This window comes from Pan paniscus, chromosome 23, assembly GCF_029289425.2.
Source record: "Pan paniscus chromosome 23, NHGRI_mPanPan1-v2.0_pri, whole genome shotgun sequence".
Taxonomy (NCBI): Eukaryota; Metazoa; Chordata; class Mammalia; order Primates; family Hominidae; genus Pan; species Pan paniscus.
The window spans coordinates 48,336,323-48,363,355 of record NC_085927.1 but is presented as its reverse complement, the minus strand read 5'-3'; the positions used below and the strand labels follow the sequence as shown (position 1 = coordinate 48,363,355).

Genomic DNA, 27,033 nt, shown 5'->3' with positions numbered 1-27,033 from the left:
ACCTTGTTCTCCCGAGAGTGCTGGGGTCTTCTCCGGGCCTTCTGAGGAGCGCCGTTCAACGGCAGCAATGGGCCCACGGAGTCCACTGGGGCTCCAAACAATTTTTTTTTTTTTTTTTTGAGACGGATTCTTGCCCCGTCGTCCAGGATGGAGTGCAGTGGCACGATCTCGGCTCACTGCGACCTCCGACTCCCGGGTTCAAGCGATTCTCCTGCCTCAGCCTCCCAAGTAGCTGGGACTACAGGCACCCGCCACCATGCCCTGCTAATTTTTGTATTTTTCGTAGAGACGGGGTTTTGCCATTTTGGCCAGGCTGGTCTCGAACTCCAGGTGATCCTCCCGCCTCGGCCTCCCAAAGTGTTAGTATTACAAGCGTGAGCCACGTGCCTGGCCTCCAAGCACATTTTGTTTCTGTATTAGCAACAGCTGTGCTCGGCCAGGGACGGTGAAAATATACGGTTCAGAAAATGCACCTCAGTGTGAACCAAATGTAGCTGAGGGCACTTTAACCTGGAGGGGACATCGCCACCTCACAAACTCCCGAAAGAAACGGTTACGGCTCATCCATCATGGCTGCCGGAGACAGAGCAGCGAAAGGCAACGGAAAGGAAATGGCGCCGGGGCCCGCCGCCATTCTCAGCGGGCCCAGGGCGGCGGGGCGAGAGGGCTTGCGGCGCCATATAGGAAGGCCAGCTAGGGAATTTAAGACCCTCCCGGCCTCTGGCGCCAGAGGACTCTGAAACTTGATAACAATATGGAGGACGGTTATTGTCTCTGCAAAGCAACTTCTTCAAGCCGGCCGTGGGGTCTGTCCCGAGATCGGAATCAGGCAAAATCCTCTATTCTCTAAACAGAATGCGTTACGCATACTGCGCATCTTAGCAACAGCAGGCCGGCTAACGACGCAAAGAATGTTACGTCGCACCAGAGGCGCTTCCTCCCACCTCATCCCACGTTCTAGTTCGGGTGGCGCGAGAACTCTACGCTCGCTCCGTACTTTGTTTTTCTTGTACAGACCGCAAAATACGCCCATCGTCGCAACTGACGTAAAGTGCTTCCAAGAATACCCGTAGTTCCCCGCGGAGCCCTCGGGCTATTCCGAGACGCTGTTTACGTATTGTCTCCGCCGTACGCAGCGTTAAGTTGGAGCCGACTCAGCGGCGGCCGCCATTTTGTGCAGTCGCTGGGAAGGAAGGAGACGCCTAAACCGCGGCACTGCCCGGTTTGAGCGTAGCCAAACCTGCCCACCGGCTTTGTAGCCCCGATTCTCTGTGTTTTGCTCCCGTCTCCGACGAGAGAGGCGGCGACGGTGGCGTCTGCGACGGGAGACAGCGCGTCGGAGCGAGAGAGCGCTGCGCCTGCCGCCGCCCCAACAGCGGAGGCGCCGCCGCCATCGGTCGTCACCAGACCGGAGCCGCAGGCCCTCCCGAGCCCGGCCATCCGTGCCCCGCTCCCAGATCTCTATCCTTTTGGGACCATGCGCGGAGGAGGCTTTGGGGACCGGGACCGGGATCGTGACCGTGGAGGGTAAGGGTGGGGGAGGAGAGGAGAGGCCTGGCGTGGGGGTGGGGGAGTTGCTTCTTGGGGAGGCCCGGCGGACTGCGAGCCTGGGAGCCTTGCTCTCGACCCGGGAGGCGAGGGGAGGCGACTCGAGGCGAGACAGCGGTTTCGTGCGCGGACCTCGGCCCCGGGGTCACTCGGGACCCGAGGAGAGCGGCCGCTTGGCGACGCTGGGCCTCTCAGTGCGGACGGCCGTCGTGGCGCGGCCCGGCCTCATCCCAGCCCCGCGGGGGATCGGGAGGGGCGGCCTGGCCGCATCAGCCCAGGCCCGGGCTTTGGCGCCTCGCCTGGCTTCCCGGCTCTCGAGCCCGGCCGCTTCGGGCGGGCTGTTCGATGTCTGCAGGCCTCGGCGTTCATCTGGAAAACGCGGATCTTCCTGAGAGAAGACTTCAGCCCAGGAAAGCCTTACACGAAATGGCACCCTTGACGTTCTCTCCCCAGAGTTCACTGTTTAAGGCACTGGAGACGAAAAGACCAACTTCTCATTTTTAGAAATAGATTTTAATCCTCTTCAGTTATATTTTAAGTCGGAGGAAATGCATTGGGATGTAAAGCAGTGGAGTTGCTTGCCTTCTAAATGACCGTGTTTGGGGGAAGGATGGTTTTTTGGGTCGTTACTTTAGTTTTAATCTTAATATTTCAGCCTTTTTTCTCTAATTGGACTGCAGCGTCAACTATTTTGCCTCGCTAGAAAGTTCTTGGTATTGTGGGCCGGGCGTGGTGCCTCAGGCCTGTAATCCCAGCAATTTGGGAGGCCGAGGCGGGCGGATCACCGGAGGTCAGGAGTTCGAGACCAGCCTGACCAACATGGAGAAACCCCGTCTCTACTAAAAATAACAAAATTAGCCTGGCTTGGTGGCGCATGCCTGCAATCCCAGCTACTCGGGAGGCCGAGGCAGGAGAATCGCTTGAACCCGGGGGGAGGAGGTTGCAGTGAGCCGAGATCGCGCCATTGCACTCCAGCCCGGGCAAGAGCGAAACTCCGTCCCCCCCCACCCCCCCGCTTCCCCAAAGAGTTACGTGACGCCACTTTATATATGTGTGTGTGACCTTGGTCAAGATCCTAACTTTGTGAGCCTGTTTCCTCTGAGGAACATAATTGCCTTTACTTTGCTGTGTTGTCAGGAATTAAGAGATAATGGATGTAATAGTCTCACTGTAGTAGGCGCTCTGTTAACGATATTTTCTCCAAACGTTTTTGTCTTTTGTGGTTCAGATCCGCAACTGCTGGATTTACTAGTCTCAAGCACTTCAGTTGCCACTTTTTACAAAATTATTTTGATTTATACCTTATTAGGAAGGAAAATATTTTATCTCATTGTTTAGAGGACGAGAGGTGGAATGTTTGCTTCGCGTTTGACAGTACTGCTAAGTTTAGAAGTGAATTTCAGTTCATTGACTTAGAAAAAGAACTTGAGATTATCTAGGAAAGTTGAAAACGACCCAGCAATTCCTCCCTAAGCTTTATACCCTAGACTGTAATGCCTAGAGAAATCCTTGCACAGGTACCCCAGGATCCTTGTACAGAAAAGTTTATATACCAGCATTCGTGCTAACAGGATATTGGAAACAACGCAAATGTCTCCATAAGTTGTGGGTATTCGTACAATTGAATCAGCCGTGAAAAAGAGAAAAGAACTTGGATTAATGTGGATAAGTCACAGACGTGTGGAGTTAAAAAGCACGTTGTGGTAGGGTGACACATTTAATTAAGGATATGTGCAAATATGATAGGAAAGGGAATGGTTAACAAAATTCAAGGTAGTGGTTATTAGGGTGAAAGTTGTAAACTTGAAATAGGCACATAGAGGGGCTACAAGGTACTAATAGTGTTGTATTTCTTTACCATTGGTGTTTGGTTTAATATTTCCTTTCACCATATATATGCTTTAATAAGTTATTTGAAAGGAAAAAAGTGAATTACTGATCCATACTTTGAGTATCAGATGGCATTTTTAAAAAATTTCAAACGAACTGGCCTTATTTCATAAGATCTGTGCCCCAACTCTCCCTTTCCCAAGAAATGTTCTTGATTATTTGAATTGCTGTTGTTTTAACTGAGTGTTACACAGTTGAAGTGGTGGTTATTTTGAAAAAGGAGTAGGTGAGGTCAGTTCATGTATTTCACATGTGTGATGCAAAAATGATACGCATTGTACATTTGAAGTAGTATGGTTTTTAATGTTAATATATGACTCTTCAAAGGTGAATTTTTTTGCAAAGCCAAATTAAACTAATTACTGACCGGATAAAAACATTTGAGCAGCATAGTATACCAGAGAGTACAGTGTGCGTATTGAAAGATGGCATGGATATGCTCAAAAGTAAAAGGCTTTCTTGAATTTTGAGGTCATTAATTATGTCAGCATTAATTATAAACATGGAAGACGGCGTATTTTCCAAGAACCCCATGTTTCAAATTAAATGTTTAGTGTAGAATAGTATGTCTTGAATAAATAGCCAGGGAAGTAAGGAGAGAGGAAAAAAAAATACATAAATGATAATCATCAGTTTAAAGCCTTAACAGGAATCTTACTTTCAAGTTTTATTTTTTCCTAAGTCACTAAGGTTTGGGTAGCATTGCAATGTAGCAATAACAATGAAGTCTTTTATAATTTGCAAGAGTGATAATCCAAAGACTTTCTACCTCTTGAAAAGTACCTTATTTAGCTGCTTCATTTGCAAGTGTGGCGGGCGCGGCGATTGAGGTGGCCTTTTGGTCTGTTCAGTATTGAGTCTTAAGCTGAGGGGCATATTAAAGATGTCGCTGACACGGGTATCCCTATGCTATGTGCTCTTCCTGTTCTGATTCTTAATTTGTCTTCACTGTCTCAGTAGTGGTATAAATGGAATTAGCCAAGTTCTGCCTGTTGAGTGTAGGTATCCAGTGATCCCAATAAAATCTCCTGCCATCAATTTTTGTTACGTATGTATTTAGAGGAATGTCTAGCTGGTTAAGCCAGAGTTCTAATGGCTTTGAATTGCAGGAAATTGAGGCCCTGTAGAATAATACACCTACTTGCCTATCAATGATAAAGTGGAACTTTATATAAGATGAAGTTACAAGTGGGTTAGAGTGGGAAAAGGGAACTAAATTCAGTACAATATTTTACAAGGAGTAAAGAAACTGAGTGAGAAAATGCTATACAGTTTGTATGCCAAACAAAGACGACCTGTACTTTACAAGATCGAAATAGGGAAAATTAAGGCCATCTTAGTGTTAAGATTCTTCTAGGAAAAGTAGCTTCTGATTTCTTAAATATTAGCTTTGGCTAGTGGTCATATTTGTATTCCTCTTGAGCTTGTCTGTTGTGAAAGGTATATAAAAAGCAAGAAGTTGATCTTAAGTAATTAGTTGAGTGTTAAAGCCTTAAATAAGTCTTGTTAGTGTTTTTTTCTCTGTAAATTAATAATACCATTTGGGAACAAGAAGGAGATAGAAGGTAAAAGTAGAGATCAAAGAAGAAGGAAAGGTCATAAATCTATGTTCAGCTTTTTTTTTTTTTTGACGGACCCTCCCTCTGTCTACCAGGCTGGAGTGCTAATGGTGCCATTTCAGCTCACTGCAACCTCCGCCTTCCGAGTTCCAGCGGTTCTCCCGCCTCAGCCTCCCAAGTAGCTAGGGATTACAGGCGTGCACCACCACGCCTGGCTACTCTTTTGTGTTTTTAGTAAGAGACGGGGTTTCACCATATTGGCCAGGCTGGTCTCAAACTCCTGACCTCAAGTGATCCACTGGCCTCTGCCTCCCAAAGTGCTGGGATTACAGGCCTGAGCCACTGCCCCCGGCAGGCTCAGCTCTTTTATTAGCGTAAGCTAAAAATGAAGACCAGTCTACCAGTCCTTTCCAAGACCCAGTTTTGCTTTGCAGATAAGCAGACAGGTGGAGTGCTTATCACAGTTTAATGGGGGAGCAGGCCCAAGAAGCTATTCTAAGATTGAGGGACTTGCTTGGAGTGTATCTTCCTTCTTGTCCACAATCTTGCCTTTAATTGAAACTTAAATTAATGTCATCCTTTGCCTGCATGTCTGTTACACAAAAGTAGAGACTTGTGTCTGTTTTATTTAGTAACTCCAGCACAGCACCACTTCAAACAGTAGCCGATACATACTTGGTACCTAGTAACTTGGTACCTAATAACTATTTGTTGAATGAAATGATGCTAACTTGTACTGAGTGCTGGCTATGCCAGATACTTTTATAGTACATTACACATTATTAGGTCATTTTCTCAGCAGCCTCTGAAATAAGTGGTATTATTTCTACTTTGCATAGGAAACTAAGGTGTGTGGAAGTTAAATAATTCTCTTCAAATTATACAGTAAGTGGCAGAATCAAAACTCAAACCATGTCTGGATCCAGAATCTGTGATTGTAATCCCTAGGATGTATTTCTCTCAATAAAGGGATTTTTAATTTTTCGCCTATTGTAGCTATATTCATAAACAGTATTTATTGTTGGGTAGTAAGGGAGGTTTTACACATTTCTCCATACCTTTAAATCAGAGTAAATAAAATGGTCTTTTTGGAGGTAGGCTGGTAGTATCCCTAGAACTCCATCCTTTTTGAATATTCTTATGGCATGTATGATACGTTGCTTTAAAAATACTGATGAACTAACTAAAAATTCTGTTCCTAGATTTGGAGCAAGAGGTGGTGGTGGCCTTCCCCCGAAGAAATTTGGTAATCCTGGGGAGCGTTTGCGTAAAAAAAAGTGGGATTTGAGTGAGCTCCCCAAGTTTGAGAAAAATTTTTATGTGGAACATCCGGAAGTAGCAAGGCTGACACCAGTAAGTTTACATGTGTGTTTTAATGTACAGATTATTGAACCAAGTAGATATATTGGTTAGAGTTTATTCATACGCTACTGTTGCGGTTTTACATTTTATTCTAGTGTGGTGATATTTTTCTTAAAAAATTTTTTGGTTAATTTTTTTTTTTTTTTTCCTTTTTCTAGAGACTGGGTTCCCCAGGCTGGTCTTGAACTCCCTAGCTCAAGCAAACTACCTGCCTCAGCTTTTCAAAGTGCTAGGATTACAGGCGTGAGCCACTGCACCCAGCTGATTTTTTTTTTTTTTTTGAGACGGAGTTTTGCTCTTGTTGCCCAGGCTAGAGTGCAATGGTGTGATCTTGGCTCACTGCAACCTCCGCCTCCTGGGTTCAAGCGATTCTACTGCCTCAGCCTCCCAAGTAGCTGGGATCACAGGCACCCGCCACCATGCCCAGCTAATTTTTTGTATTTTTAGCAGAGATGGAGTTTCACTATGTTGGGCAGGCTGGTCTCGAACTCCGGACCTCGGACCTCAGGTGATCGACCTGCCTCAGCCTCTCAAAGTGCTGAGATTACAGGCATGAGCCACCACACCCAGCCTCTTTTTTTTTTTTTTTTTTTTTTTTTGAGACGGAATCTTGCTCTGTCACCCAGGCTGGAGTGCAAGAGGCAGGGTTTCACCATGTTGATCAGACTGGTCTCTGTCTCCTGACCTTGTGATCTGCCCGCCTCAGCCTCCCAAAGTGCTGGGATTATGGGTGTGAGCCACCATGCCCAGCCTTTCTTACATTCTTATCTAAGACCCCTAATACTCATAAAAGGGGACCAGTTTAAATATGCATTTAATTTGTTCTCTTGTTGATAATGCTTACTAATCTGTTTATTATACATGATTGAAACTATTGTATATTAGGTCATGTTTTTTCATCTGTTAGTGAAAAAGATAGATTGGCTTTTTTTTTTTTTTTTTTTTTTTTTTTTTTTTTTTTTTTTTTTTTTGAGGTGAAGTCTCACTCTGTCCCCTAGGCTAGAGTGCTGTGGCATGATCTTGGCTCACTGCAACCTCTGCCTCCCAGGTTCAAGCAATTCTCCCACCTCAGCCTCCCGAGTAGCTGGGATTACAGACATGTGCCACCACGCCTGGTTAATTTATTATTATTATTTTTTTTTTTTTTCAGTAGAGACAGAGTTTCACCATGTTGGCCAGGCTGGTCTCAAACTCCTGACCTCAAGTGATCCACCCACCTCAGCCTCCCAAAGTGCTGGGATTACAGGTGGGAGCCACCGTGCCCAGCCAACATTGTCTATTCTTGTACCTCATTACCATTGTTTTTTGGACTCTACACATGAAATGGTTACTCTTTCAGAAGAAAGTGTAATGGAAAGAGTACTTGGGTCCAAGTTCCACTTTTTTTTCCTCCTCATTCTGACCTTGGGCAAGTTACTTATCTTTTTTCTCCTATAGAAAATGGAACTCTTAATCACCTACATCATTAATTAACTTACAAAGTAAGTAGGAGCCTTGCAGAGTTAAAGTGATACACATGAAAGTACCATGTAAACTATTAAATATTTGCCGTCGTAGCTGTGGACTGGATAATTGCTCAGCTAGCTTGGAACATAAATTCTGAATGTTTAGAATAACTAGTTTACTAACTTATTTCATTTTTTTTCCATAGTATGAGGTTGATGAGCTACGCCGAAAGAAGGAGATTACAGTGAGGGGGGGAGATGTTTGTCCTAAACCCGTGTTTGCCTTCCATCATGCTAACTTCCCACGTAAGTGTTCTTCAATCTAGAACCTTAATTTGTTAAATTGGGTTGAATGGGAGACAAGGGTAGTAGGTTAAACTCTTTGAGCCAGGTTTGGGGTTTTGTTGAAAGGACAAGAGATTGTTTTTATGGTCATCAGTTCTTCTGTTCTAGTATTTAGACTGAGGTTTTGTTTTTGTTTTTTGAGGTTTTTGTCTTTTTCTAGGGTTTTGCCCTCTGCCTTTTAGAAAACAGCAGAATGAAATTGCTTTCTAGCTGGATATAATGTGAATTTGCTAAACAATAAATGACTACCATGTTCCCATGTCCTGTTAGATGCTTTAGGGTAATGGTTTTTCAAATTTCTGGGAGAGGTAGACTATTGTAGCAGCTTTTGTTTGTTTGTTTTTGGAAACGGAGTCTCAACGTTGTCACCCAGGCTGACGTGCAGTGGCGCGATCTCAGCTCACTACCTCCTCCGCCTCCTGGGTTCATGCGATTCTGCTTCACCCTCCCGAGTAGCTGGAATTACAAGGGCCCGCCACCACTCTGGCTAATTTTTGTATTTTTAGTAGAGACAGGGTTCACCATGTTGACCAGGCTGGTCTGGAACTCCTGGCCTCCACTGGCCTCAGCCTCCCAAAGTAATGGGATTACAGGCGTGAGCCACCTAGCCTGGCCCTTAGAAGCTAACAGTGAGCTGGTCGGAGATCTAGTAGATAAAGAAAAAGCACTTTGGAGAGATGAAGCTGGGTAAATCTTATCTTCAGTGAGCTTAAAAGTTTTTTTAAAAACTCTTGGTTTGTGTCTTTAAACACAATAAAATATGCAAAATAAAATTCTCTTACAGAATATGTAATGGATGTGTTGATGGATCAGCACTTTACAGAACCAACTCCAATTCAGTGCCAGGGATTTCCGTTGGCTCTTAGTGGCCGGGATATGGTGGGCATTGCTCAGACTGGCTCTGGGAAGACGTTGGCGGTATGTATGAGCAAGAGAAGATCCTTGATATTGTGGTAACTTATTTTGCTATTCTAATTGTCATACGTTCTCAGTTCTTCGTAGAAGTGCCATTCAGATAGTTTGATACTATTTTAGTTATTAAATATATGGAAGCATTTTATGTTCAAATTTGTATTGCTTCTTGTATATAGCAGTGGTAAATTCTGTTTTTCACTTTCCTATTTATGCATTAATTCAGTAATTACTAAGTATCTAAGTAAGATTGTACTTCTAAGCGTAAGGTTGTCATTCTTTCCCCCCTCCACAGTATCTCCTGCCTGCAATTGTTCATATTAACCACCAGCCATACTTGGAAAGGGGAGATGGCCCAATCGTAAGTGTGTTTCAGTTTCTTTGTAATTCTAAGAAAAACTACAATTTAGCGACTATTTAGGCTTGGTGCTTTACATTATCCATTTGTACTCTTAACCACACCCTCCATAGGTGGAAATGGTTTCATTCTCATCTTTCTTGGAATTAAATGACTTACCCAAGATCACTCAGCAATTGAATAGCTGAGCTTACATTTGAACCAAAGTCTTACTCTTAAAGAAACCATGCATGCTGTATGGGCATTTACTGTGCAGTAAATCAAGTGTTTTCTGGTTTTGGTGTGGTTTTTTTTGTTTTTTTGTTTTGATTTTTTGTGTTTTTTTGAGATGGAGGTTCGCTCCGTGTTGGTCAGGCTGGTCTCAAACTCCTGACCTGAGGTGATCAGCCCACCTTGCTCTCCCAAATTGCTGGGATTACAGGCATGAGCCACTGCGTCCAGCCTTCTTTCTTTTTTTTTTTTGGAGATATATTCTCACTCTTGTTGCCCAGGCTGGAGTGCAGTAGCGAGATCTCAGCTCACTGCAACCTCCGCCTGCCAGGTTCAAGCCATTCTCCTGCCTCAGCCTCCCGAGTAGCTGGGATTAAAGGCGTGCACCACCACTCCTGGCTAATGTTTGTATTTTTAGTAGAGACAGGTTTGCACCATGTTGGCCAGGCTGGTCTGGAACTCCTGACCTCAGGTGATCTGCCTGCCTCGGCCTCCCCAAGGTGCTGGGATTACAGGTGTGAGCCACCGCGCCTGGCATTGAATGTGTACTTTTTTTTTTTTTTTTTTTTGAGATGGAGTTTCGCTCTTGGTTGCCCACGCTGGAGTACATTGGCACAATCTCGGCTCATTGCAACCTCCGCCTCCTGGCTTCAAGCAATTCTCCTGTCTCAGCTTCCCAAGTAGCTGGGATTACAGGCATGCGCCGCCACACCCAGCTAATTTTTGTATTTTTAGTAGAGACGGGGTTTCACCATGTTGGCCAGACTGGTCTCGAACTCCTGACCTCAGGTGATCTGCCTCGGCCTCCCAAAATAATGGGATTACAGGTGTGAGCCACCACACCCGGCCTACTTAACTTTTTTAAGAAATAAGCTTGCATTTGTCCTATATATTTATGAACATGTACAATATGTCTCAAGATATTCACAAAAAGAAATAATGCAGTACTTATAATACATAGTATATGTCTGACAGCATTATTATTAGTTAATATCTAATGGATCAGTATATAAAGCAAGTTTCATAATTTAATTTGAATGGTATATGATACCTTGATTTTTGTATTACTTGGCCAGATTGTACACAGTCTTGTCAGATTACATGTAAATTTTCGTTGTTTTTGCCTTATCTACCTGGTGAAGTGCTTAAATTAGAGGTCAGGAATGTGTCATTCTGCCAGTTTAAGTCAGGTTGACCATCCAAAATTCCAAATTTGAGGCCAGGCACGGTGGCTCACACCTGTAATCCCAGCACTTTGGGAGGCCAAAGTGGGCAGATCACATGAAGTCAGGAGTTCGAGACTAGCCTGGCCAACATGGGGAAACCCCCATCTCTACAAAAATACAATAATTAGCTGGGCATGGTGGTGCCTGCCTCTAGTCCCAGCTACTCAGGAGGCTGAGGCGCAGGAGAATCATTTGAACCCAGGAAGCAGAGGTTACAGTGAGCCTTCACTGCACCACTGCACTCCAGCCTGGGCGATAGAGTGAGACTTTGTCTCAGAAAACAAAACAAATCCAAATTTTGAGGACCAATATGATCCTCAAAGTAAATGCTTGCTGGAGCATTTTGGTTTTGGGGGTTTAGGTTGCTCAACCTGTAAATGAGAGTTGTATACTTAAAACCAGGTAATACAATCTATATCTCCACTTAAACAGTATATATAAACTATAATGATTGATAATGTGTCATAGTAAAAGTGACAAGGATACCAGTATCATTCCAAATGCTAAACATGAAGTTCTAATAATTTTTTTCTACATTCTATTGTGCTAATATTGCCCCCTTCTGATCTTCACCCCATCACTTTTAATGTGCTAGATTAGACAGCGAAGAATTAGATTAGCTTTTTGTATTTTGTTTCTTCTTTTTTTTTTTTTTTTTTTTTAAACCTTGGATGAGGTCTCAAGTGTCTTTTTGTTGGTTTCAGTGTCTAGTTCTGGCTCCTACCAGAGAGCTTGCCCAGCAAGTACAGCAGGTGGCCGATGACTATGGCAAATGTTCTAGATTGAAGAGTACTTGTATTTATGGAGGTGCTCCTAAAGGTCCCCAGATTCGAGACTTGGAAAGAGGTAATAATATATAGTGTAAAAGAATTGTTAGTTTATCTTACTTTACCAATTCCTGTGGAGGAAATTGGAGAAAAAAGTGGGTTCTTGTGAAAACTCAGAATTTCAGCAGCTTAGAAATTCTCAGATGTGACTAAAACAGCTATTTTGAGAGAGAAAGTTCAGCATGGCTGGAAACTTTGTGAGGATTTGGTGATTGTACATAAGTCCTGACATGGTTTTGTGGTTACTTTGTTAAAATTTAGCTTCTCTGGGCCAGTGCGGTGCCTCACGCCTGTAATCCCAGCACTTTGGGAGGCCGAGGTGGGCGGATCACGAGGTCCAGAGATTGGGACCATCCTGGCTAACATGGTGAAACCCCGTCTCTACTAAAAATACGAAAAATTAGCCAGGCGTGGTGGCGGGTGCCTGCAGTCCCAGCTACTGGGGAGGCTGAGGCAGGAGAATGGCGTGAACCCGGGAGTCGGAGCTTACAGTGAGCCGAGATCGTGCCACTGCATTCCAGTCTGGGTGACAGAGCAAGACTCCGTCTCAAGAAAAAAAAAAAAAAATAGCTTCTCTGCAGCATTGAGTACAGCCACCAGGGCTGCTGCATTTTTGTAGAGTCGGGGTCTTGCTATGTTGACCAGGCTGGTTGTGAACTCCTGGCCTCAAGCGATCTTCCCGCCTCCTCTTCCCAAAGTGCTAGAACACAGCTGTGAGCCACTGCACCTAGTCGACTGGCTCGATCATTGGTTTTGTTTTACAGGTGTTGAGATCTGCATAGCCACTCCTGGACGTCTGATAGATTTCCTGGAGTCAGGAAAGACAAATCTTCGCCGATGTACTTACCTTGTATTGGACGAAGCTGACAGAATGCTTGATATGGGGTTTGAACCCCAGATCCGTAAAATTGTTGACCAAATCAGGGTGTGTAAAGCTAATAATAAGCAGTCTTTATGCCATTTGTCCAAGTTCCTTAGCCTGAAAGAAAGCCTTTCCTTTTTTGATAGCCTGATAGGCAGACACTGATGTGGAGTGCAACCTGGCCAAAAGAAGTAAGACAGCTTGCAGAGGATTTCCTTCGTGATTACACCCAGATCAACGTAGGCAATCTGGAGTTGAGTGCCAACCACAACATCCTCCAGATAGTGGATGTCTGCATGGAAAGTGAAAAAGACCACAAGTATGGAAGATAATTTTACTCTGATTTGATAATGCTGATAAACCTTTTCTAATAACCCTCCAAAATTAGTACTGCAGAAACCAGTATATTTTGAGGCCTGAGAACATTAAAAGCATTGCTAGGTTTCTGATAATCCATCATCATATCATTTGTCAGAGCATTATGGTTAAATGCAAGGATTCTGAATTCTTGAGTTTGAAACTCAGCTCTGCTGATTACCAGCTGTATAATTTTGCACAATTTTGTGTCTTGGTGCTGCAGTTTCTTCATCTGTGAAATGGGAGTAATACCACTTACATGAGACTTGCTGTGAGGATGGTATGAGTTAGTATTTCTTGAGCACATAGCAGAACCTGACTCAGTACTCTAATAGTTTATTAAAAATTTTAAAAGCGTAATGTGCAAAGAAAGTACTGTAGCCTTGGGAGTTGATATTGCAGACATAATCGTCCACATAATAACTTCCTGTGTGATGACTGCATCGTTGGTCTTGTTTTCAGGTTGATCCAACTAATGGAAGAAATAATGGCTGAAAAGGAAAACAAAACAATAATATTTGTGGAGACAAAGAGACGCTGTGATGATCTGACTCGAAGGATGCGCAGAGATGGGTGAGTATAGCACCAAGGCAATTAACCTCTGGTTTTATAGTTAACTGGAAATTTCTAAATTGGTATTCCAAATGTTGTGTAATATTTCAATAATGCCTATCCATGCAGTTTGCTCTTTTAATGAGCACAGTCATCTATTCATGAAGCCTGACAAACCTTACAAAAATTGCATGATAGCATTTGGCTTTAAAGTTTGATTTTCTCCACTTTAAAAGATTTTTAAAATATTGGTCACTTTTCTTCTGATAGTTGGCCAGCTATGTGTATCCATGGAGACAAGAGTCAACCAGAAAGAGACTGGGTACTTAATGGTAAGTTTAAAACTAAGCATTTTCTGTTGATTCCCCACCCCCTGCCCATAAGTGAATGTTCATGCTCTATTTCAGGGATAGGCAAACTTTCTGTAAAGGGCCACATAGTAAGTATGCTTGGCTTTGTAAACCAAATGGTGGTCTCTGTTATAGCCACTCAGCACTGCTGTTTTAGGACAAAAGCTGTAGGCTATAGATAATATGTAAAGAAGTGGCCTGGACTGGGCACCGTTGGTGGCTCATGCCTATAATCCTAACACTTTGGGAGGCTGAGGCGCGTGGATCACCTGAGCCCAGGAGTTCAAGACCAGTCTGGGCAACATAGTGAAATCCTGTCTCTAAAAGAAAAACAAAACAAAACAAAACTTAGCCAAGCTTGGTGGTGCACGCCTGTAACCCCAGTGACTCCGGAGATTGAGGTGGGAGGATTGCTTGAGTCTAGGAGACAGAGGTTGGAGTGAGCCAAGATCGTGCTACTCCAGCCTGGGTGACAGGGTGGGACCCTGTCTCAAAGAGATAAACGTGGCTATGTTCAGACAATATTTATTTGCAAAAATAGGCGTTGTGCCAGATTTGGCCCAAAGGCCAGTTTGTCTTACCCCTGTTGTATAGTTGATTGAATTACTGAGGGTACTTTTAGCGTGTGCTCATGGTTCTTTAAGGGCCACGATGCTGGCTCTTTAAACTTTTTCACAACTTTCACCACCCTCCCTTTATTAATAAAGTCTTCAATTTTTTCCTTCTGATTATAAAAATATAACTACCGTTTGGGGAGAATTAAACTGTCACTGAAATATTTAAAGAAAAATGTTTCTTAATGAGTCATATTTTAGCATATTTCCTTTCAGTCCTTTTTTTCAGGACTACTCTTAAGGGAAGCCATTGAGAAATGGAAGAGGCCATATTTTGTTTAAGAAATAAAATGTGGCCGGGCACAGTGGCTCACGCCTGTAATCCCAGCACTTTGGGAGGCTGAGGCGGGCGGATCACCTGAGGTTGGGAGTTCGAGACCAGCCTGACCAACATGGAGAAACCCCGTCTCTACTAAAAATACAAAATTAGCCGGGCATGGTGGCATATGCCTGTAATCCCAGCTATTTGGGAGACTGAGGCAGGAGGATCGCTTGAACCCGGGAGGTGGAGGTTGCGGTGAGCTGAGATTGCGCCATTGCACTCCAGCCTCGGCAATAAGAGCGAAACTCCATCTCAAAAAAAAGAAAGAAAAATAAATAATATGCATACCTTTTGGGGGGAAATTCAGTTCTTTTCATTCCACATCTTTTGAACTTGTTTCCTACCGACCCCCAACTTTTGGTTGTGTCTCATTTGGGAAATAACTTTAAGGGGAAAAAATTCTAGCTCATATTAATTATGTAACAAATTGTCACACTATCTTAACAGTATTTCATTATTAGTAGAGGTAACTCTTTATTGTGCTGCTGAATATGAGTGTAATAAAGATTTTCAAAAGAATCTCAGTCATTACAAGAGCTTGGGATTTTCTGACACCATTATTTGAAATTTTAACATGGTTATGTAAACAGATCAGATAGCGAGGAATGCTTATTTGATGATGATTATTGTTTGTTTTTACAGAGTTCCGTTCTGGAAAGGCACCCATCCTTATTGCTACAGATGTAGCCTCCCGTGGGCTAGGTTTGTATAGATAGGTGTCTCTGTCAATGGTATATGTATCTTTTGGTTTAAAGATTCGTCATTTCAAATTCAAACTTCAAGTTTAGAAAGTTGTATATACATGTGGTTAGATAAATATTTGAAAGAAAAAAATACAAAGCGTGATTCTCCCCGTTCCCTGCCCCCCCCCACAATTTTTTTTTAACTTTGGTTTCCCCCACCCCCCTTTTATTTTCAAAGTCTCTTCCTGCTCCTAACAAACAGGCTTTGGTCTGCAGCAAGGCCTAGGCATGACTATTCAAACAGAGGGAGAGGAGACAGACAGTTGAATGGCTCAGCTTCTCTCTGGTGGTGGTTTCTGGCTGGATAGAATAAGCCTGACGAAACCTAGCTATTGTAAGCTAGTTTCTTCAGTTATTCTTTTCCCTATCCCTGTCTAAGCTAGATATATACAGAGAGGTCCAGTTTTATGAATGCTTATTAGATGGAATTTTATAAGTCTAATGCAGTATCAGAATAGCAAATATGTGTATTGCCCAGTTTAATTTACTGAGGTCAAATTATCATGGGCACTTGGCTATCCCCTCCTCCTACCCATGCACTTATCTGTAGGTGTGTTATCAACTGATGATTTTCTGGAGTTTTTGACCCATTACCATTTAAGATATACAGAGAATTTTATGGTAGTTTAGCCCACTATTCTGAGCTAAACAGGTCTAACTCAGAACTTCTATATTTTAAAAAAAAAGATTATTTGTATTACAAGGAAATCCTTAAATTATTGACAGGTATTTAATTTGCCCAGTAAGGTGAGAAGTACCATATTATTCCCTTATACTATATAATATAAAGAGAACAGGTATTCAAACTGTAATACAAAAGTAATGAAGCCTTTTTATGCATTGCACTCATCATTCCCTCCTTCAGAGGTGGTGACCTGCAGCCATGATGGAAAGTTCTCTCTGCCCCTCTGCCCTCTGAGGTCATGTCTGGATCTGTGCCATTAGAACTTGGGCCTGTTGGGAGAGGAGGCGGAGGCCTGAAAGCAGTTTACATAAAGCTTTCAGTAATGGTTGGTTTTTAAACAGGCTTGCTATGTGCTGGTAGCTTCTTTGTGCATCTTGCCTAGACAATTAAAAATATTTGCTCCATGTCCCCTTGCATTTCTAAACCAAATTAATTGGCTACCATTAGAATAACTTAGACTCTTCATCCCACCCCCACTCATCCAAGTGAGGGGAGAGGGAAGGTACCCGAGTCTGTTTCTTGTTACTCAACATCAGTGCTTGTTTTGGGCCCCTTTGTTTGCTGCCTTGTAAAAAATCAAAAGAGGGAGAAAACCCACCAAAATGGCAGAATTCTGACCAATGTCCTACAAGATCCTGGAAAGTGAAGGCTTCTACCTCATAGACAGGGGTGCAATTTTCAGCTGAGTCACCAGGGCCTTTTTTCACTTCCTGTCAAGCGATGGTCTCTTAAATGTTCCCTTCAGGTAAGTTCTTTGATTCCCATAATTTTATAATAGTCATCCTTAGGCTACCACTTCCCTTTCCACTGGGATATTTTTTATTTTTCCTTTTTTTTGTTTAAACTACACACTGTTAAACTAAAAGTATTGAATTTATTTTGTTTTGTTTTTTAACAGAAGCTTTGATATCAGCTGCAGATCACTCAATACATGGCCGAGACAAATCTACATTGGCCGGAAGCAGCTCTAGATGAGCCTCTTGGCTAGACTTAGTCCCTCCTAATTAGTGATTGGCGATTCAGGCCATGTCATAGGGCCTTTCAGACAAAAGGTTCTTATCCCAGTCAGCTGGCCAAAACATTAACTTTCGATTTCTTACCCTGCTACAGCATCTTCTAGAAAGGCAGCAAGATAATATTGTGGCAGTGCACAGATAACATCAGGGTAGACTTGACTGGAGAAAACCAAATTCTGCGCTTGCTCCTGTGTGCCCCCATCCAGCTGTGCATGCACACACAGGACACCTTTCTAGTATGAAGAACTTGCATCATGTCTGCCCTCTATTGAACACCCCCTTCTAGAAATACTTCCAAGTATTAGCATGTGAACTGTTGACTCCACCCTGGTGCTTTCTGCTAGGAAAGCACACTTAGGCATCCAGTGTAGTAATTGAACTTGTTCTACTGCCATGGTCATATGCAGTGGGATTGCATAAGGAGCATTATCCTAGCTCTGAAGATACCATGGAGTAGAATTCCCCACCCCCTGTCTTACATCCACCCTGGCCCTGTAAATTCTTTTTTCCTTTGTTGCGTCAACGACCCTAGCCGGAGACTCAAGCTGCCCCCTGTGATAAGTGCCTTCTCGTCTTTCTGGTGTGATTCAGGACTTTAGGGGTCAGTAAAGACCGAGGAGCCTTTATTGTAATAAGAAACAGACATAATGCCCCTTCTTCACAAGCCCTGTAACAACAGCTAATTTTTTTTTTTTTAATCTCCCCTTTCTCCCTTGAAATTAATCCAGTCTGGGCAATAGATGCAGTCTGACCCTTTGGATGTAACTTACATTTTTTTTTATTAATTATTTTTTTCTACAATCACCCCAATTATCCTTGGGGGAGGCGTTGGAGGACCTGAAATTTTTACCCGAACCCAGGTTCTCCGGCGCTTGGCAACCAAATGGGGCTACAGAGAAGCATCTAAGCCAGTTCACAGAGCGAGCGTGTGTGGGGACTTCTCACTGCCACGGACCCTTGATGCATGCTCCCCGCGCTCCAGTGGTCCCGTGTCAGAAGGCGGAGTTTTCGAAAGGAGGCCGCCAAAAATAAAAGGCAAAGAGACGGGATCGGCTGCAGCGGTTTCCCAAAGGAGGAGGGAGTGTGCATCGGTCTGGTAACAAACAGAGAATGTTTTTTAATTATTTATATCACAAAAATCTGTGTTTTATCTAGGATATTTTCTGAATATTCTTTGTAAAATGCAGATTTTTTTCCACAAAACAGTAGGATTCTTTGTTATATTCTTAAAATTGTTTGTTTAAGTAGGTAAAAATATACATTCAGCTGAAAGCATTACACTAACATTTACATTTTAAGCCTTAGGAGGTTATTCAGCCCAATTCCCAGCAGTAGAGAGAATACTAAACTTGTGTCTCAAGGTTTCATGGTTTTCCCACGTTCTTTGGCTATTAATTTAATTTCCCAGGTCACGTAGACAATCATTGATAATTGAAACAAGTCCTGAGTTGAAATAACCTTGAGTTGAGCAAAAATATCCTCATTTTGGCAGAAGCTGGGCTTGGTAGTACAGTAAAATTTTAGTGTAATGTGCTCTTGTAATTGAAAGGGGATAGATAATCTGGATGTTTCTGCAAAGGAAAATAGGTGTGTACTTAACAGCTTTGGCTCTACTCAGTTTCTTAAAAAGATAAGAGCAAAAAAAGTTAAATGTTTTGATTAAGTTTCCTTTAAATTGTAGTAATAAAATATATGAAGCTCCTTTTTTTACTTTGCTCTGTGACTGGTTTAAAGGTAAGTTTGTTATGTTGTTGGTAGATTTTGCCAGGCTTCTCCCAACAGAGTAGAAGTGATTTGGCCTCATAACTTCACAGTGGTTTACCACTTTGTTCTATGTTCCGGTTTTGTAAAGGATAGTACTGGAATTTGCGTCTGAAGACCAATATTGGTGTAACTCCTGTCAGTATATTGGTAAAATGTAGCAGAGGCAGGAGTTTGGATGTTTGGATGGGATTCCCTTAGGATTCTACAGCCAATAAAGATCCTACTTCCTATGCATGTCCCAGGAATCAGTAATCCTCTTTTACTCTGTTGGGATGAGTCTTTTTTTGTTTCTGTTCAGAGTGGTTACTAACTTCACCTTCTTTCCTCTTGCTGTCATCTGCATTCGTGCTTCCCACCTGTTGTTGGCATGTCCTTTACCTTCTCTTTCCCTGCCACATCAACCTACACACTGACTCATCATTGACGTGGAAGATGTGGAAGATGTCAAGTTTGTGATCAACTATGACTATCCAAACAGCTCAGAGGATTATGTGCACCGTATTGGCCGAACAGCCCGTAGCACCAACAAGGGTACCGCCTATACCTTCTTCACCCCAGGGAACCTAAAACAGGCCAGAGAGCTTATCAAAGTGCTGGAAGAGGCCAATCAGGCTATCAATCCAAAACTGATGCAGCTTGTGGACCACAGAGGAGGCGGCGGAGGCGGGGGTAAGGGTAAGTCCTGGAGTTTTCCAGGTACTGCCAAGGTATCTCTTTACGCCTTCTGTGACTTGCTTTTAGTTGCTGTTTTTAACCATGTGAAGGCTGTAAGTATGTTGCTTAATAGCAAAGGACACTGCCTAATGCTTTTTATAACCTTTTTCAACTAAGAAAACATGAAGTTTGTTGTGATAGTCCTATTAGTTAAGCTAAATTGTGAATTTTTTTTTCTTAGAGACTGGTCTGAGGTTTGGTTTTGCTTGCTTGTTTGCTTGTTTGTTTGTTTGTTTGTTTTGAGACGGAGTCTCGCTCTCGCCCAGGCTGAAGTGCAATGGCGCGATCTCAGCTCATTGCAACCTCTGCCTCCCAGGTTCAAGTGATTCTCCTGCCTCAGCCTCCCAAGTAGCTGGGATTACAGGCACCCGCCAGCACACCCTGCTAATTTTTGTATTTTTAGTAGAGGTGGAGTTTCACCATGTTGGCCTGGCTGGTCTCAAACTCGGGACCTCTGGTGATCCACCTGTCTTGGCCTCCCAAAGTGCTGAGATTACAGGAGTGAGCCACCAAACCTAGCTGAGGCTGGTCTGAGTTTTAATGTGGTTGCTTTGGCGGGGTGGGGGCAGAGACAGAGTCTCACTCTGTTGCCCAGACTGGAGTGCAGTGGCACGATCTCAGCTCACTTCAACCTCTGCCTCCTGGGTTCAAGTGATTCTCCTGCTTCAGCCTCCCAAGTAGCTGGTACTACAGGTATGTGCCACCATGTCCAGCTCATTTTTGTATTTTTTGTAGAGACAGGGTTTCACCATGTTGGCTGGTCTTGAACTGCTGACCTCAAGTGACCCTCCTGCCTTGATCTCCCAAAGTGCTGGGATTACGAGAGTGAGCCAGTGTGCCCCGGGTCATGGTTGCTTTTTTAATACTTTCAAAAATGCTTAGTAGTATATTAGGTTTCCAGTTTTCCATACGGAGAGGTCAGTCATTTTACACTGTTTAGTGGTGGGTAGAAACTGAGACATAGCAGTTGCATCTACAGTTGCCGAATATCCTAGGATCTGGGCTTCCTGACTCAAGGTTTCATATTGTAATACCGTGTTTCTTGATCATCCTCAAGTAAGGGGCCTAAAAGGGTGAAAAGGTCTAGTGTCCTTTAATGTTTACTGTGCTTTTGAATGTGTCCCATTAAAGAATCAAATTATGAGTATATTTTTACAGTACTAATTGGGAGGCTGGCCAGCATAACTAAATATCAAGGAGACATGTTTAATACTTTTGTACCCAATAGAATTTTTACATTGTTATGTTTAGGTCATATATCTGCTGTTAAAAATCTTCTTGTATCTTCCCATTAGGTGGTCGTTCTCGTTACCGGACCACTTCTTCAGCCAACAATCCCAATCTGATGTATCAGGATGAGTGTGACCGAAGGCTTCGAGGAGTCAAGGATGGTGGCCGGAGAGACTCTGCAAGCTATCGGGATCGTAGTGAAACCGATAGAGCTGGTTATGCTAATGGCAGTGGCTATGGAAGTCCAAATTCTGCCTTTGGAGCACAAGCAGGCCAATACACCTATGGTCAAGGCACCTATGGGGCAGCTGCTTATGGCACCAGTAGCTATACAGCTCAAGAATATGGTGCTGGCACTTACGGAGCTAGTAGCACCACCTCAACTGGGAGAAGTTCACAGAGCTCTAGCCAGCAGTTTAGTGGGATAGGCCGGTCTGGGCAGCAGCCACAGCCACTGATGTCACAACAGTTTGCACAGCCTCCGGGAGCTACCAATATGATAGGTTACATGGGGCAGACTGCCTACCAATACCCTCCTCCTCCTCCCCCTCCTCCTCCTTCACGTAAATGAAACCACTCAAGTGGTAGTGACTCCAGCAGACTTAATTACATTTTAAGGAACACTGTCTTTCCTTTTTTTTTCCTCTTCCCCTTTTCTTTTTTTTTCCTTTTTTTTAAATTTTTCCCCCCAACCATCGTGATTTGTCTTTTCATGCAGATTAGTTAGAATTCACTGCCAGGTTTCTTCTGCCCACCAAAATGATCCAGTCTGTAATAACATTTTGTAAAAAAAAAAAAAAAATATATATATATATATATATATAGCCGACTGGAAGAGATTAATTTCTTCCCCCAACTTCTTGCATGTTGAAGATATTTGAGCTATTTTTCATCTAAAAGAGTAAGGTATTAGGCCCTTTTGTGGGAGCCCCATCTTTTGTTTTTCTGAGTTGGGGAGGGGGGAGGGAGGGAGGGGGAGGGCTGAATTGTTTTGCAGAGGAAGATGGCATCTGTGCTTTAAATTTCTCATTACTGGGTTAGAAAACAAAGAGGGACTGCCCTGCACATTTTCTTTTGTGCTTTTAAATGTTTCTTAAGTTGGAACAGGTTTCCTCGGGCCTGTTTTGACTGATTGCTGGAGTGCATTTGATAGTTAAAATTTACTAATTGGTTTTATTTCCCTTCACACTCTGCCTCCCCACTTCTCCCCCCGTTACTGAAAAATAACCATTTTAGTGTCAGGCTAGAAATTGAATTGCTGAGTTTTGTGTATCCTTTAAATTAAAAACCACAAGTGTTTATTGTAGTGGTTAAACTGTAGCATCTCAGCATCTGGGTGGAAGCTGCCTATATTTCTTCCCAGTTTAACTGGGGACCATCTGTGAAATTAATTTTCCATCCAGACAGCTGCTGTGAGCAAATGAACATAAATGCTCACTGGAAATTTACTAACCAGTTTTTATATTGACCTGCAGTGTAAAAAGCACATTTAATTATAAACAATATATTCAAAATGGGCAAATTTTCTTTTCAAATGCAGTGTAGAGCTAGAATAAAAGCAACTCTTTGCCACCTACTCTGCCCTTTTGGCAAAGTTACCTTGAACAAAGAATCTTAAGGGTTTATTAAGAACTCTTTATTTTCTTCATACCCTGTTCTCTGCAGTGCTTTCTAACAGCTTCTGGGTGCAGATTTTCTTCGGCATCCTTTTGCACTCAGCTTATTACAGGTAGGTAGTGCTTAAGAAAAGTCATGGAGGACTAAAGCCTAAGTCCTTTTCACTTTTCCTCCATCTGAAGGTAGGTGAGTTCATCCTCTTCATAGTAATGCTGTTTTACCAAGACTTCATAGCAGATGGACCCAGAAAGAATGTTCTGCTATTGTGTTCACTACAACAGGATAGGGACATCAGACAGCCCCAGAAACCCCTTCCAGATCTGATATGGGACTATTAATTTTTATGCTGTTAATTGGTATTCATTCACAATGCAGTTGAAGGGGGAAGGCTCCACTGCATTCTTTGGCTAAGGCCTGAATGCTTGCTGATCTGTAAGATCTATACTCGAGGTTTTGTTTTCCTTTTAAAATTCTTTAGGGAGAGAGGGATGGTTTCTGAGGGGTTCTGAAAGTATGATTCAATGTGCAACATACAGGTAGGTCTTCAGCATAAGCTGAAATATATGCATGTAAAAACTTTGACATCTTTTTTTTTAATTTTCCACTTTCTTCTTAACTTTACTTCTCTTTTTGTCCCCCCCATCTTACAGAAGTTGAGGCCAAGGGAGGATGGTAGGCACAGAAGAAACATGGCAAACTGCTCTGTGCTTTCAAACCAAAGTGTTCCCCCCAACCCCAAATTTGTCTAAGCACTGGCCAGTCTGTTGTGGGCATTGTTTTCTACAACCAAATTCTGGGTTTTTTTCTTCTTTCTTTAAACATAGAGGTACCACCACAAGGGATGCCCTACTCTCTCGCAGCTCTTGAAAGCATGTTTGAGGGAAAGGTCTCTGGGCAAGCAAGTGGTTATTTGGATTGCTTGCTTCCCTTTTTCCACCTGGGACATTGTAATCATAAAATAACAGTAAATTCCAAACCTCAGAAACTATTATGGCCTGAGCACAGCTGAAGTCTAGCAGAGTTTAACTCTTCTGCCTCCATGTCTGTCACTTATAATTCAGGTTCTGCTGTTGGCTTCAGAACATGAGCAGAAGAATCATTTTATGCTAGTTACTGCATTCATGGTTGAAACTCAACTTAGGGAAAGGGTTTCAATGTATTAAGCAATGGGCTGCTTCTCCCCAATCCTCCCTAACAATTCGTTGTGTGGACTTCTCATCTAAAAGGTTAGTGGCTTTTGCTTGGGATCAGTGCTCTCTATTCATGTTCTTGCTGGTCTCCAGACACATTCCTGTTGCATTAAGACTTGAAAGACTTGTAGATGTGTGATGTTCAGGCACAGGATGCTGAAAGCTATGTTACTATTCTTAGTTTGTAAATTGTCCTTTTGATACCATCTTGTTTTCTTTTTGTAGGTATAAATAAAAACACTGTTGACAATAAGGTGTGAGCTTTTATTGCTTAATTCTCTGAATAATTCAACGTAGACGTCTTAAAACAGTTTTTGTTTCAAGACAGAGATGGGGGATATTGGATTGACTGATTACTTTTGCACCTAAAACTGAAAGGAAGAAACTTAATACAAGAATTGGAATTGAAAACCCTAGCAGGATACCTAGTAGGTAAGGGTTTGGATATATCTCTATCTGCTCATAAGTAAAACAGTGATTGTGCAAATGGTACTCGCCTAAGTACCATTAGGTTATTGGTATTAAGGTACTAAGTACAAAGCAGGTATCAGCCACTGGTTTGAAAAAATTTCAAACCAGTAAAAGATGAGTCACAAAACTCCTCCAGCCAAACCTGGTAAATTTGGTTTGCTTCTGGCCTGAAGGCAGTGTGAAAGTGAAATAAGTTTCACACTTAAAACTAGCTGTCACCTTTATATCTTGACCACCTAAATTTGGTCATCTACCTGGAAAGTGGAAATTCACAAGAATGTACCCTAATATTTTAACTGGTCTTTAGTTGGGACATTCTTAAGAGGAGGGACATTGTTCCAGATTGGGGTTGACTTGCTCATCATGAGTCTTGCCCTCGGGCCTTGGAGAACAATCATTTATTTTTTTTATTTCGTCGGTAAGACACCTTAAGGTTTCTTGTTGCAGTGAGGCACCATCTTTGTGCAGTTGGCCGAGGTTTTTTATGACCTTACAATGGGTCTTTAAGGGCGATCTATTGATGAGAAGGTCTTCTCGGTGGGACGATCAGGTTTTGCTGAAATCCACACTAAGCACTTTTCTGGTTTTAACATTTGATCCCAAATTATGGATAAGTTGCCAAAGAGAACATTCAAAATAGTTTCCTTCATGTGCTTGTTAAGGCGTAGACTGTCTCTGAAGGTCCTCAGATTGGCATTGGAAGACTTAACTTCTTTCCCTTAAGGACTGGAAGAAAATGGAGATGAAATAAGAATTTACCATCTGATGAAAGGACTGCTTTATAACTTGATGCATAATCTTGGTATCATCTCTTAATGGCCGGCTCACAGTATATGTTCGATTGTTAAAGCAAAGGGGGAGTTTTCATCTCCGGTTGACTATGGACCTACTGATCCCCGACTTGGTTACTGGCACCCTTCCCCCCAGCTGTAAACTTAGCGATTGGCCTCAAATTGTCTGTTGTACATCTCATACAATCAAATCAGCAGACCTTCTCAAGTCCTAGAACTTGTGTCCACATCTCTTTCTACCTCTAGAGCCTTTTTCCTGATCAACTGCAACTGCCCCATAGCTAGTCACTGTACTTGGACTGCTTTCTACCCTACATAGCAGCTAGTGGATTGGGTTTTTTAATGACCCAATACCTGCCCTTGGCAATCAGAATGTAATGCAAGCCCCTTACCCTGGCCTACGAGGCGCTAGGTCAAGCTTGTCCAACCCGCAGCTCAGGATGGCTTTGTGGCCCAACACGAATTTGTAAACTTTCTTAAAACATATGAAGTGTCTTTTTGTTTGTTTTTGCTCATAAGCTATCAGTGTATTTTATGTGTGGCCCACGACAATTCTTCCAGTGTGGGCCAGGGCAGCCAAAAGGTTGGACACCCCTGCCCTATGTGAACTGGTCTTGGTTGACTCATCTCCAGGTTTATAGATTTTGACCCCACTAGGCTTTTTGTCCATTGCACCAAGCTGGTTGTTTCCTTGGGGCTTGTAATAAGTTCTGGAATGTTTTTCACTACTAACCAAGTATTCTGTCAAATGTCATCTCACAGCTGTCTTGCATAGTACACATAACCTATTGGCCTGCATGTTTTTATGGCATTTGTTTCTTTATTGAAAATATTTGTCTTCTTGCATTAGAACACAAGCACTGTGGATGGCAGAGACTTGACTGTTCACATCTGTATCTGCTGGAATACTTATTAAATGGATGAGTAACTCCTTAGGCCAGTGTCAGCATTGCTGTCATCCCAGGACATACCTTTGGTCACATACAAGTAGAAGAAGTCACAGTAGAAGATGGTTTGTACTACTCCAGACACCACTGCAATTTGGTCATAGAAATTCTCAGTCTGGTACCGCCTGATCCAGTTAGCCAGGTAGAGTGCCCGGTACAGACCCAGAAAGAACAGGTAGTGAGTAGTTATGGTCTCAGCCTCTCCAGTCTTGCTGATCATGAAGAGCTGGGGCAGAATAGCCACTGATTCCAGGTAGATAGAGAAAGTCCAGAGGATCTGAGCCAAAGAGAAAGCAACCAGAGACTGAGCAAGACCAAGAAGAGGCCCATCTTAAAAGAACATAATTACTAAAACAATAGCTTGCTGGAGAAGGTACAGTAAGGAGGAAAAAAAGTTCTCAATAAAAATTATAATATTTTAATCAGTTTAACCTACCATCTCTAGGTAAATATAAGGGGTTTTTTTTCTAATTTTTGAAAGATTATACAGTACACTGCTTTTTTCACAGTGTAGCGTGAGCATTTATATAGAAAACTACTTTTAATTTTTTTTTTTTAAGATAGGGTCTTGCTGTTGTCACCCAGGCTGGAGTGCAGTGGCATGATCATAGCTTGCTGCAGCCTCAAACTCCTGGGCTCAAGTGATCTTTCCATCTCACCTTCCTTAGTAGCTGGGACTACATACAGGCATGTGCCACTACACCCAGCCAAAAATAACTTTTTTTTTTTTTTTTTTTTCTGAGATGGAGTCTCACTCTGTCTCCCAGGCTGGAGTGCAGTGGTGCGATCTCGGCTCACTGCAAGCTCCACCTCCTGGGTTCACTCCATTCTCCTGTCTCAGCCTCCCGAGTAGCTGAGACTACAGGCGCCTGCCACCACGCTCGGCTAATTTTTTTTCTTCTATTTTTCAGTAGAGACAGGGTTTCACTGTGTTAGCCAGGATGGTCTCGATCTCCTGACCTCGTGAGCCACCGTGCCCGGCCAAAAATAACTTAAATGATAGTTTCATAGTATAAAATCATAATTGAAGCCACAGTTTCTTAAAATCTAGTCATGTTGCCAGGCTCACACCTATAATCCGAGAACTTTGGGAGGCCGAGGTGGGTGGATCACTTGAGGTCAGGAG

The 27,033-nt window shown here is 42.8% G+C and overlaps 2 protein-coding genes across 4 annotated transcripts in view; one reads left to right on the top strand and one right to left on the bottom strand.

The window, feature by feature from the left end:
• On the top strand, window positions 1-23,951 carry DDX17 (DEAD-box helicase 17). 2 transcript variants are annotated; one of them, XM_003821591.5, is made up of 13 exons: window positions 1-1,527; window positions 6,200-6,350; window positions 8,011-8,110; window positions 8,934-9,067; window positions 9,357-9,422; window positions 11,560-11,701; window positions 12,447-12,607; window positions 12,691-12,863; window positions 13,364-13,474; window positions 13,724-13,785; window positions 15,382-15,441; window positions 19,380-19,622; window positions 20,957-23,951. In XM_003821591.5, exons 1-13 carry the CDS (start codon window positions 1,478-1,480, stop codon window positions 21,460-21,462), a joined length of 1,959 nt encoding a protein of 652 aa, XP_003821639.1. In that variant the 5' UTR covers window positions 1-1,477; the 3' UTR covers window positions 21,463-23,951. The 2 variants fall into 2 exon arrangements, with proteins under 2 accessions (XP_003821639.1, XP_008973334.1); XM_008975086.5 differs by having other exon boundaries at window positions 9-1,527; window positions 19,380-19,616.
• Window positions 23,942-27,033, bottom strand: part of KDELR3 (KDEL endoplasmic reticulum protein retention receptor 3) — a 15,461-nt gene continuing 12,369 nt past the window's right edge. Inside the window, exons 4-5 of one of the 2 annotated variants that reach the window (XM_003821592.7) lie at window positions 25,932-26,184; window positions 23,942-24,895 (exon numbers count right to left, since the gene is read on the bottom strand). In XM_003821592.7, coding sequence (XP_003821640.2) covers window positions 24,855-24,895; window positions 25,932-26,184 — 294 coding nt within the window. In that variant the 3' untranslated portion in view covers window positions 23,942-24,854. Of the gene's footprint in view, window positions 26,185-27,033 lie in introns of both variants that reach the window. The other variant, XM_008975087.5, reaches the window with a different exon arrangement.